General features: G+C 39.0%; 1 protein-coding gene across 1 annotated transcript in view; it reads right to left on the bottom strand.

The window, feature by feature from the left end:
- The window catches only part of LOC139737370 (1-phosphatidylinositol 4,5-bisphosphate phosphodiesterase beta-3-like), a 172294-nt gene that overhangs the window by 87363 nt on the left and 71978 nt on the right, over positions 1–12953 (bottom strand). Inside the window, exons 7-8 of the mRNA XM_071648050.1 lie at positions 3666–3719; positions 2464–2548 (exon numbers count right to left, since the gene is read on the bottom strand). Coding sequence (XP_071504151.1) covers positions 2464–2548; positions 3666–3719 — 139 coding nt within the window. The remainder of the gene's footprint in view (positions 1–2463; positions 2549–3665; positions 3720–12953) is intronic.

The raw sequence follows: 12953 nt of genomic DNA, 5'->3' as shown, positions 1-12953 counted from the left end.
TAACTTGTTTCGACGACAAATTTCTAAACAAATTTAATCTCCTATCTAATATTCAAACCCCTGTTCTTGAGCCTGATTTCACTTGAAATTGTACCACATGCTTAATTCATACTTACCAAATTCTTTTGCCCAACCAAAGATCCTTCACCCATTGAGGGCGGACTGATTTTGCTACAACACGCATTTCCCATAGACCCTTGCCCAAGTATACTCAGGACTCGTCCTCAATGATTAATCCCATCTTTCACCATAGATTTTAACTCAAATTGTGTGAATGTATACTCAGTGCTAAAAAGAACTTGGCTGTGATTGCTAAATTACTACTGAAGTAATTGTCACCAGGGAATGTAACTTTAATGAACCCCTTGAATACCGCTTCTCCATCAATTACTATAGACATCTTGGTGGAGTTCAGGAGGTGTTTGGTGTGGGGGGGGGAGCTACCAAACTGTAGACCAATTTAAAGTGTGCCTTATTTCTCAAGTGTGAATGGGGCAAAATCCGAGGCTACTCCAACCTGACGACAGATGGGATCATTCATATCAGAAGTGGTGACAACCCATGTGTGAGAACATGCCACGCGTGTAAAATGTTGATTTCTTCCGCGTGGCGTCCCGACAAAGCCCCCAAAAGGGCTCATCCCGTCCTCACAGTCACAGTCGGACGGGCCGGTGATCTCATCCACAAATAACACCTCCAACTCGCCACACCTATTGGTCTTCTATTTCTATCAACAAATATATCCACAGTTGAATGACAATGCTTTGATTTGTTTATTCTTCAGCAATCCATAACATTATCACATTCTAAAAAAAAAAACAATGGCAGCATAATGGATATTTTGTGTTTATTACAATATTTTTTATGGAGCGCTGAAGTGGAATGAAACTGAAGCGCTCTGAATAATGGACGTCACTAAAAGAGAGGTATTGTTCTCACATTGTAGATGAAACAATACATGTACATGGCAATACCCCCAGTCCTTACCATTTTCTTCAACAAATAATGCTGGACATCTCATTCAGATAGCTGAGATGTCATCCTTTGGCTGTTTTCAAACCTAAAAATCCATTTAATCATTTTGAATTACGAACAACTGTAGCATTTTTATTGATTTTCTATACTGGGGCTCTAACCTTTGTAAAATAGGTTATTCTCTCCCTCTTTTTTTCCTCTCTTTCTCCCTCACTGTGTCTGAATGTAGACACAAAAGGTTTAATATGCAATTCTAGAGTCAGATAACTCTAAAAGCTGAGTTTGCATGCATTTAACACTTCCAGACAGTGGATGCTGGCCTCATACTCACATACACAACACATATATATATATATATACGTGTATGTGTGTGTGTGTGTGTGTGTGTGTGTGTGTGTGTGTGTGTGTGTGTCAGCATGTGCGAGTGTCTGTGTGTATACGTGTACATAATACACAGACACATATAGATATATTAATTAAGAGGTATATGTGGATGTATTCTAATATACAATCAATTCATCCATTTCTAGGCCTATATAACCTTCCCTCCATGATGCAGTATTCTGACCATCAGCTTGTCCTAGCATTTATAAAACAGATAATGGCTGGAGGTTACGCTATCTGGAAACAGTCAGAAAATGGCATTAGCTCCCAACCATCAATGTCAATGGGGAAAGAGATTACAACCATTGTGACATGTCTGATACAAAGCAAAGCTTTTATCTCAAAGGCAATGGTCAAAGCCTATTCAGTGTTCTTGAAACCCTTTCAACGCCAGGGACTTTAGACAGTGCATACAATGCTATTGGGTTTTCAGTGACAACTGACACTCGAAGCATACACAAAGGGCTAACCCTTTCTGCACCAGGGACTTTGGACAGTGTGTACAATAAATACTATGGGGTTTACTGTGCCAATCAGTATTCAAAGCAGCCAAAGGGTTAAAGGTCCTGTTTACCTTTGGGAGCAGTGATTTAAAAATGTTCTCGATATCACATTTGATGCATATGTGTAGGTCTGCTATATCACAAAACATCCTACCATACAAAATTTTTGCAATAAAGCCTAAAATAAAAGGAGATATCAGTATTTTTCTCATTAACCCATAACTGTAGATGGTTTAGTCTGGAAACATTTCCATTATAACTTTTGTTTACATTTTATGTATTTAACAATACTTAACATTGATTATATGGATACAAATTTTTACAGTGGTTGTTTCTATCCCTAACTCACAATTTAGAGCTGTTTTAAAGCACTAATAAAAGGCGTGGCCTGTAGTCTTTTATTATCATCACTTTTTTGGATATCTCAGCCATTTGAAAACAAATTTTCATCAAATAAACGTTGAATCCTTCTTAAAATTACATGCTCTTTCATATTTCATGAGAGGTTTCTCATTATCTCACTTAGGAATGTAAAAAACATGAATCCCCACCTCAACCAGTACTGCACAGCCCCTTTAAGAGAGACACCTGCACTGCCTACCTTTCCACTGTGGACTCCAGCTACCTGCAGAGCCGTCTCCACTCTCTTCTTGTCCGACGTGCTGGAGGAGAACATCTTGAGGATGCTGTAAGAGGAGGAAGCAGATAGATGCAGGGATGGAAATCAGAAAGGCTCTTCTTTCGTCTGTTTGTTTTATTGCCACACAACACAGCTGCAGGCAAATCACAATACTAATGAAATAATAAAGATACTAACAGATATATACAAGACGAGAATGACGTGCAATAGAAATGAAAGTTTCTACCTATGGGATAAAAATCATTTTGACTTGCAGTCAAAGATTTGAGATGTGCTCTTGTTAACATTATAAGACAAACACTTGTAAAATAGTTCCTTTCCAGTTGTCAAACTGGACAAGATTACGAGACTCAGCAGAATAGCAGAGAAGACATGCAATGCAAAAACAATAAAAGCTCTGATGTAATGATACATCATGAGTGGTTTATACAACAAACAGCATATAAGTTCTTCAGATCTACATAGAATATCACATTTCTCTTCAACACTGTCAATCTTACATAATGTTTTGTTAACACATGGAAAATGGAAAGAACAATGGCAATGTAGTGAGAAAGTTAGGTCTGCAAGACAATTTTCAGAGTAGTTCATTCATTCATTCACTCAGGCATGCCGATAGAAGGTTGTATTACATACGATATATCTCTTATCAAAACACTGATGGCTTCAAGCCATCAGCAGGCATCTCTCCTCAGTCGCCTCTGGCTACAATAGCGGCAAAACAGTGTCTCATCTGATGTTTGCATGGGTCTGTATAAGTGTGTATGTTTGCACATTTGTTCACATGCATACTAGGGACACATGTGCATACAAATACAATCACAGGAACAGTTGAATAACATTCTGTTTTTTATGTAAAAAGAAAGCAGCGAGACACCGCTACTAACCAAGACAAAATGATGTGAGAAAGACTGGCAGCAGTTTGTCTCATCGAAGTAAGGATTTTGGCTGCTTTATCAATGAAGATTTGTTTTTCCCTACGGCATCCTTCCCCCCCCCCCCCCCATAAAAGGATATCATGCAGTTCAGTTGAGAGGTGCTATAATGTACTGTTCTCTTCTATAGCTTTTCACATTTGTCAGTTTTGTCCATGATAAGAGAGGACAGAGCCTAAGAGAGTGCAATGACCTTGAGAGTCATTACATAATAGACAGCAGACTTACTTCTTGACAGGGATGTGCCCATTTCTGTTCACCATGATTGTGATCTTGGTGTATCTGTAAGGAAACGGGGGGAAAAAAATCAAGAGAAAAGAACCAATGTCAACATGAAATACATATGTATTCATTCAAAATGTGTTATACGGAAATAAACCAACACTTCCCTCCAAGCACAGGTAGAATTAGTACATTTAATCCAGGCAATGTCATATACTTTCAACTTACCAGTGCAGTATGAAATGACCTAGGACATATAGTAAACTATAACTTGGTCAACTTGACTTACTTCCTCACATCCTTGTCGTATCGTCCATTTAAGTCTTTGTCATGTGTGTTTTGTCTTGTCCATGTATAACTGAATATATTTCTTGGGGATTTAACTTGAAAGGCTGGTCTAAGCCTATGCTAATTCTTCCACATCTGTCAATATAAAGCCTATGTTTTGTATATTTTTCATTTACCTTTATGATGTATGCTGTGATGTACACTGTAACTGTCTTTCTTTATCAGATTTGCGGATATAAATTAAACTGAACTGAAAACATGTTAGATGTGGACTTACATAACTGATTTTCAAGAGTTGTAGCTACTAATTACAGGGAAAAGAAATTGAGAGCACTAATAGAGAGTAGATTTCAAAGTTTTTCCCCACTCTGGATCTGACCCATCTCGCTAATCACATCTCATGTTCCAAGTCTTGCGCAAACTTTCGAGTTTGTGCAGCAGTTGGGTCCCACATGCCGAAATCTAACCATGATGTGAACGTATCATCCAAGCATGAAGAATATACCACTGATGTCACAAACTATGGTCTCAATCACACTACTGCAACCTTCATCATGCCATCAAATTACTACCACAGCACACTCAAAACCCTCTTTTTGCTATACAGAAGAAAAATTATACTGTTTTCACAAAAATATCCTTGTAATTCTTCACTTCCCAATAAAAAGCTTTAGCTGATACAATACCCTTATCAAAGCATATAATAATCAAATAAGATTCATAGCATTTCTTTCGAAAATATAACAGAGACCGAGAAAAGGTTGATGAACAAAGAAGACAGAAAGTTGTGTTGCAATGACAGCAATATAATATCCCTTGTATCTTTGATGGTAACAGATACCTTAATGTAAACATGTGAAATTCTGCTTATGTAACTTGGGTTTTTTTTAATCTATCTGATTTTAATGAACAGTTCACTGTCCTTGCTGTTTGATTTTGCTGTATTCTTAAGAGTTGATGTGAAACTTAATGGAAGCTCTCTTGAATCCCCCCTCCCCCCTCCCCCTCTGATATTTCTACTTCTTGAAATACAAGTGCTTCTAAAGAGTTCTCCTGGCTTTGTGCCAACATCCATACACAACTGCCATCTTGGTTTCTGGCCGCCACAACCTCCACTTCAGTGGAGAAGCCACTGACACTCTGACCAACATCTAGCCACAAAGAAGCGGCATGAGCCTGAAGCCATTCTGACTAATGAAATGTTTTTATTACCCTTGTGCCTATGACTTACAAAGACAATTCCACTTGCCTGAATCCAAGAAATGAAACGAGGGAACTTCTACGCAAGGACAAAGGAGAGAGAGAGTGACAGACGACATTGTCTTTTGCACGCATATATTGTCTTTGTTGAAAATTTGTCTATCCTAATTCAATTTGTAAATTCATTTTTGCAGTCTTCTGGCATTTTGCTTCACTTAATCAAACTTTGTGATTCTCCCTTGGCGATCTACACCTAAAAGAATTGAATTTAATGTCAAGCAGAAAGTGTTGTTACAGAAATCACACTTCAACATAAGACAATGTCATCGATCGGTCAAGCATACCCTACTCCTATCTTGAAATCTGAACATAGGGCTGTGTGTGGCACTGATGGACATATAGGACTGATACTATGTTCAGTTACGTCTGACATAAGATTCTCTGTCAGTGAAAATAGTTAGCTGCCACTCAGTTACATCTCCCTAATATAAAGTATTAACAACAAAAAACGTAAAATTATACAACAGCAACTACATTTGCAAATTCTGAATTAAACTATGATGTAGGGCCTCAGTAGTTTCTCTGCGAGGTAAGAGTCACCTCTTTGCTTCACTAACCTGGAAATTTATCAATTTACATACAAGATCATTGATGCATGTGACTTCCGTCTACCCGAGTTGTCACACTACTGTAAATCTGGAAACTTTCACATGCATGAAACTTTTGTGAGTTATTCATGGGGAGCCAAGATTTGCAATAAAGGTGAAATATACATGAAAGGTTTTTGACTACACAATGCGCTGAATGCTGGTGGCAATTTGCAAAAGTTTTATGCTGCAAATGGTTTTGGTTTTACAGTCTGCTGGTCTTCCACATTTCAGTAATATACCTTTGATTTGAATTCTTCAATTCAGCATTGCATAAATTGACCCCACATGTGGCTACATAATCTTTCTTCTCTCTCTCCCCTTCTGTCTGTCTGTCGTCTGTCTGTCTGTTTGTCTGTCTCTCAATCTCTTTCTCTCGTCTCTCTTCTCTCCCTCGTTGCCCTTGATTTACATGCGGTTGCTTTCGTAGGAGCCTTTATCGCCTGGATACCGTTCCCACTCCCTCTATTGATGCCTACGAGCGCTGTCATTTACCTGTAAAGGCTGCCCGCGGCCGATGCTATCTGACAGCCTCTGTTTTTGTTTGCACGCATCATCAATATCACCATGTCTGTTTTCATTTCTCATCCGCGTCTCTCCCATCCTGACGCCATCCCCCCCCCACCCCATCCCACCCCATCACCACTACCACCATCCTCATTTCCTCTTCAGTCGATAGCGATGGCACTTCACCCGTACCCCTCTGATTTCTGTCTCTTTCGACAGGAACCAAGTTTGACTTTGGATGCAGCATGCTTCCTCCCTTACCCTTCTAAACTGACATAAAATTCCGGTGATATTCTAAGTGATATTTCTTCAAAAAAGTAGCACCTACGGTGTCTCATAAGAAAACACACCTGATACTCCGAAAGAAGAAAAAAGCACCATATATGTTTGCACAGCAGCTAGGCACTCAAATCTACCAACAGAAGTCATGAATCAGCTCTTAAGATACTGCCGTGAGAAATTGACAAAGTCCGACTCTCAAACGAGTGTTATTTGCAAACACATTGCCATAATGTTCCTGTACTAGTCATCATCTTATTTGGGGAGTGTTTTTTTTTTCTTACCTTTGTACTTTGTACTTTCTCATTAGGCTATCGATCAAAGGAAATTTCACATCAATGTCTTAATGTCCAGCACTAACAAAGAATTGTGTCCCTACAGACAATGAGTTTGTTACCTAAAATCACTTAAATAAAGGTGTATGAGAGCATCTGTGTCTGTTCAAGACGATTTCATAGGGTTTCATGACCTGAACACATTTGCCATTAACATTGCACAGGAGAAATGCCTGTTCTCGGTGCTACCAATGTTATGCCAATTTGAATATCCCCGTATTGCCCTGAGTTGATTCCGCTGTCTGCATTTCAAAATCCAAGTATGACTCATGGTCTAGTTGTGGCGCTCTTTTGCCACTGCATGTTAACGCCCCTTTTTTATCTCATGCTTTTTCTCTTGCTTGCGGGAATATTTGAATTAGGGAGCACATTTTAGAGGAATCAGTCTGTGTGCACAACACAGTTCACACTAACAAGAATGCAAGCAAAATATGCACATATGAAATTATACAGACATTGGAACGCCAACTGCATGGCAAATTACTTTGAGGCACATGATTCTTTGCTCGGCCTTTGGAATGACGCATATATGTCAGATATCAAACATCTACTTAAATCTATTTGATAACAATAAAATATCTAGATCTGAAACTGTAACACCAGGGAATGAAAGGGTAGTACAGTGAGCTTATATTTGTGTTCTGTTAATATAGTCGAGAGTACCATCGAATGCAAGTCAAAACCCCAAAATATAATTCCATGGTACAGTTTTGAGCTACTACATGTATATCTCACTATAGTGGGTAACTGCTTGCACTTATTATTTAAAGAGTTTGCAGGCACAAAAAGAGCCAGGATTTTACTTCTCTACATTCAGTGGTGGTGTTGTAATACTTCATATGAAGATTATGAATATTCTGTGCATGCATACAATTTTCCTAAAAAGGAAGAATGGCATATTCTGCAAAGCATATCATAGAATCTTATACATCTACTTTGGTATATTAAATTTTATGGAATTCATTTCATATTCATTTGTTGAATTTCTCTTCCATAAGTCTGGCAGATCTCAGACAGAGTTCCGGTACACACTATAGCTTCATCCTGGATAACCATGTACATGTACTAAAGAATATATCGGTGCATCTGAATGGAAATGAAATCAGGTCTGTTTTTAAAAGGACATGTTCACCTTCACAAACATGTGGATTGAGTGAATGCAGCAATATCAGTAGAACACATCAGTGAAAGTTTGAAGAAAATCAGATAATCCCCTCAAAAGTTATGAATTTCTAAAGTTTTTGCTCAGTCACTGCTGGACAAGAAGACTACTACCGATTGTGATGTTACATGTGTACAACAATGTAAAGAAAATATAGAGAAAATTCCACATATTTTCCAGTTTCTCGCATAATGAGAGAATACTTGACTTGCCTCTTTCAGAAGGCAGGGGGAATAACATTACCCTTAACATACGTCAGAGACAAGTTGAGGAAATGTGCACTCTTTCCGAAAAATAAAATTTTATGAAATTCTCTTTATATTTTCCTTATATCGTTCTACTCATGTGACATCATACACTGTAGTAGTCTTCTCATCCAAGAGTGACTGTGCAGATACTTTAAAAATTCAGAACTTTTGAACAGATTGTCCAATTTTACCCAAACTTTCCCTGATGTGTTCTACAACATTGCTGCATTCACTCAATCCACATGTAAATGACGATGGACTTGTCCTTTAAGAGATTAATGGGAATAATCTTTTTCTGAGCATCACATCTCTTTAGCAAGTCTGCCATATGGACAGAGTATGGTTAAAGTCCTCTCCCTCCCCCCCCCCCTTCTTTTCCAGAGGGTGGGGGTTGAGGAGGAAAGGGAGGGGCATGTCTGGTATATGCAATCATAGCTCTATTTTACATGGGTGCAACTGCTGGACCCCCTGGAAATAAATTAAGTCCTTTCTTGTTTACTCTGTGGTGTATTGCATGAAATATTCTTCAAGAAACTTTTTAAGAGCCAAAAAGTTGAAAAGCTCAGTTAACGGCTTATAGCTTGATGACTTTGTAATAAGAGGCCAAATTTATATGAAATTATCATGATATTACCAATTTGAAGCTCTGATTAGAATTCATTCTGAATCACAGCCCTCAGGAGAATGAAGAGGAAGCCATCCATTATCTCATGGGGGAGGGGGGGGGACAAAGTGAGTTGTTATTCAATTTTGATTCTGGAAAAGTGGCCATATAAGTCTGTGACACTACTTACCCTCACAACCTTCCTTGCATATATGCAAATATACAGTATAATCTCCTCAAACAGTTATAAAATCATTTTATATTCTTGAAGTCTCAAAAATAGTTCGGTACAAGCCCAGCAGACTTTGAACTTTGACAATGAATTATGATGAGAGACCAGTGCTTGATACCATAATGAGATTACACCAGCAAAAGAACAAGCCATGCCATGTGTAGCCAGGGAGCTGTTCACACTATGACAAATTTTTACAATACACAAACAAATTGATCCCTTCAGCCTTTAAGCCATACTTTGCCAATCCCCCACTCAGAATGTTTCACCATTGGATGACAATTGGCATGTGAAAGGTTAGCTGCAACTTGCTACTAAATTCATTAATCAGTCAGTATACCTTTCATATAAACATGTATGTATAATAAGATAGATACCTTAGCGACATTACTGGTTGTAATACTACTTGAGGCACTTTTTTTTTCAAAAGGCACACATCCTTGCAGATTTCAGTCCAACACAGAGTCATGGACTTTGCACTCAAACACATCCTCTTGCATGGAAGAAGTAAAATACTGTATATGCCATATATTTCGCGAGCCTAAATTTTAGCTCATGGGAAATTCCCGACGCTTTCGCAAGTGCTTAAATTCGCGACCGTGGAGTCCTGTACTGAATGGAGAAAATGTATACGTGTAGGTAACATTCACATCGGGATCAGAGTCAATCTTTTCACGTGTCTTTAATGTCCCGAATAGCATCCGACTTGCGAAATTCGGAAAATATAAACCTCGCGAAATATTCAGCGTATACAGTAGTTTATGAAATTTGGTTTCTTGTACCCAAGAGTCAAAAGTATATGCACAGGGGCGGATCCAGGAAGGACCGCAACCGGCGCACGCCCCCCCCCCCTTTATTTTTTGTTGAAACAAAAGAAATAAAAAGAAAAAATGGGGGAGGGGTGCGTGCGCCCCCCCCCCCCCTTTAATTTTGTAAACGCGCCCCCTCTTTACGGAATTTCTGGATCCGCCCCTGTATGCAGCTCTAAACAGGCTGCTGTCAAATGGCCCATAGGATATGATTTAGAAAAACTCAAATGTTCCTTTATTATATACATATGCAATTTAAGGATATTTTATAGGTCAGCTGTTGCTTCTGTTTAGCTTATTTTATTTCTAATATTTTTTGAGATGATTTTTTTTCTCTCTCTCTCTGCATGTGAAATTGCTGTAGCATTGTTAGCACTTTTTTCCCTCAACTCTCTTCCCATCTGGAGGTTTTAATCATAGGATCCTCTCATGGAGAGATGCCTCCAATAATTGAGCAACCACCAGACAATCGGGTTATCTCGCAGCGCTAACACTCGATAAGATCTCGCCCGTGCCGACTGCGTGCCGTCCTCTTCGCGAAACACGTCGGAGAGGAGCCCTCAATCGCCTATCCCTCGTATCTGCGTATCTGGCCTTTATCATTCGACTAGCCATTACCCCGGCACTGCCAAACAAAATATGCATTTGAACAACCCAGTTTATCAGGCAGCTTTATCAGGCTCTTTATCAAGGGCTGTACAATTCCGAGCTCAAAAATGAAACATATTTTATCATATCTGAGCGTGTGTACATTAAACAGACATCTATACATATACTTATGTGCATGAGTGCATTTGTGTGTGTGTGTTTGTGTGTGCATGTGTGTGTGTGTTTGTGTGTGCATGTGTGTGTGTGTGTGTGTGTGTGTGTGTGTGGGTGGGTGTGATTACTTAAGCTCAATAAGCTGCCTTGGTCAGCTTTTCAGGATATATTCACATTTCTCTAATACTTAAAGTCTTTTAACCCTTGTGCTCATTCTCTTGCGTGAATATCCTGTGGTCATCCCTGGAGGAAACAAACTAAACTGCCTTAGCAGATAGTTTAAAGTGCAATCAAAACCCTTTGGTTCTGTGCAAAGGTTAATGGCTGCTACTGGGGTAATCTGGCATGATGAGTGTGTTGACTCTTTACACAGAGCAAAGCAACTTTTATGACGTGCCACGAGAAAAATTCTTTCTTTGACATTTCTTCAATTCATTCCATATAACAGACACATATTTTGTGATGAATGTATAAAGATGTACTGGCAGCACTAAATACAGCTCTTCCTTCATTTTACCTCACTCGTTCATATGATGAAACTCTCAATCATGGCTTTGAAGGACACTGCAGAGGCGAACATCTCTCAAACAGCAGACAAAATTGTGTGCTTATTCAAATTTCATGCTTTACAGGTTTTCCTGCTGTTCACAAGCTCATCACATGGTCTTGTATTCTACAGTGGTCTACCACCCTCACTGACAAACAAATTAAATTAAAGAGTGCACACCAAATTCAATCTCGCCCTCAAACGAAATCCTGATCCGATCCCCCCCCCCCCCCCAATAAATAAATGGAGAACAGTACAGCAAAAAGTGCTTGATATTTCAAGAGATACTGTAAAAGTGGATATTTTCGCGCAAGTAATTTTTCGCACTTGGCTGGGTAAGAAGTGTTTCACGTGTTTTTAAATCCGCAGAATCAAGACATTACGCACAGGAACATATAGCAAGCAAAATTATTCGTGTGCTTTTATTTTCGCACTAGTTTCTGGTTGCGCAAAATGGCGAAAATTGCAACACTGCGAAAATTTCCACTTTTACAGTATTTCAAGAGAGAGTAGTAACTGAAAGTAAATGTAGTAATATCATGCGAGATATTCCATTCTTTTCTTGTTCAATGTTCAACGCTCACAGTGGAGAAAAATTGTCAGATATACACTTTAGCTGACCAACACTATATCTTTAATAGCAGAAACCCTAATTTGCAAATATTGAAAAGGGCGTGATCCTGACTGAATTAAGAACACAGTAGCTATGTAATAACAAGGAAAAGTAGAAATTACGCGGTGCGTAATATATGTCCCCGCCGGAAGTAGCATTTTGTAACAAAATGTGCAATATAGGTAAAAAATCAAGGTCAAAGGTCAAAGAAGTCAAAGGTCAAAATTCTGTGTAGAAGTTTTGAAGCCCTCACCTAGTGCCATCACATAAAGCAAATGGAATCGAAATTGGGTTAGAAATGGCGAAGGAGTAGCATTTTGTAGCCAATGTACAATATAGGTAAAAAATCACGGTCAAAGGTCAAAGAAGACAAAGGTCAAAATTCTGTGTACAAGTTTTGAAGCCCTCACCTAGTGCTATCACATAAAGCAAACGGAATCGAAATCGGGTTAGAAATGGCGAAGGAGTAGCATTTTGTAGCAAAATGCACAATATAGGTCAAAAATCAAGGTCAAAGGTCAAAGAAGTCAAAGGTCAAAATTCTGTGTAGAAGTTTTGAAGCCCTCAACTAGTGCCATCATATAAAGCAAACGGAATCGAAATCGGGTTAGAAATGGCGAAGGAGTAGCATTTTGTAGCAAAATGTACAATATAGGTCAAAAATCAAGGTCAAAGGTCAAAGAAGTCAAAGGTCAAAATTCTGTGTAGGAGTTTTGAAGCCCTCACCTAGTGCCATCACATAAAGCAAACGGAATCGAAATCGGGTTAGAAATGGCGAAGGAGTAGCATTTTGTAGCAAAATGTACAATATAGGTCAAAGGTCAAGGTCAAAGGTCACAACTGAAATTCTGTGTAGAAGTTTTAAAGCTCCCATGTAGTGCTATCATATAAAGCAAAGAGAATCAAAATTGGCTCATAAATGACAGAGAAGTAGCAAATTGAACATTTTGATCACACACGGACGCACACACGGACGGACGCACGGACGGACGGACGGACACACGGACACACGGACGCACAGACACACACACGTACGGAGCCCGTTTCATAGTCCCCTGCTC

The sequence above is a fragment of the Diadema antillarum genome, unplaced genomic scaffold, assembly GCF_040938485.1.
Source record: "Diadema antillarum isolate AM-2024a unplaced genomic scaffold, OU_Dant_1.0 scf00000029, whole genome shotgun sequence".
NCBI lineage: Eukaryota > Metazoa > Echinodermata > Echinoidea > Diadematoida > Diadematidae > Diadema > Diadema antillarum.
This window is presented reverse-complemented; position numbering and strand designations above follow the sequence as displayed.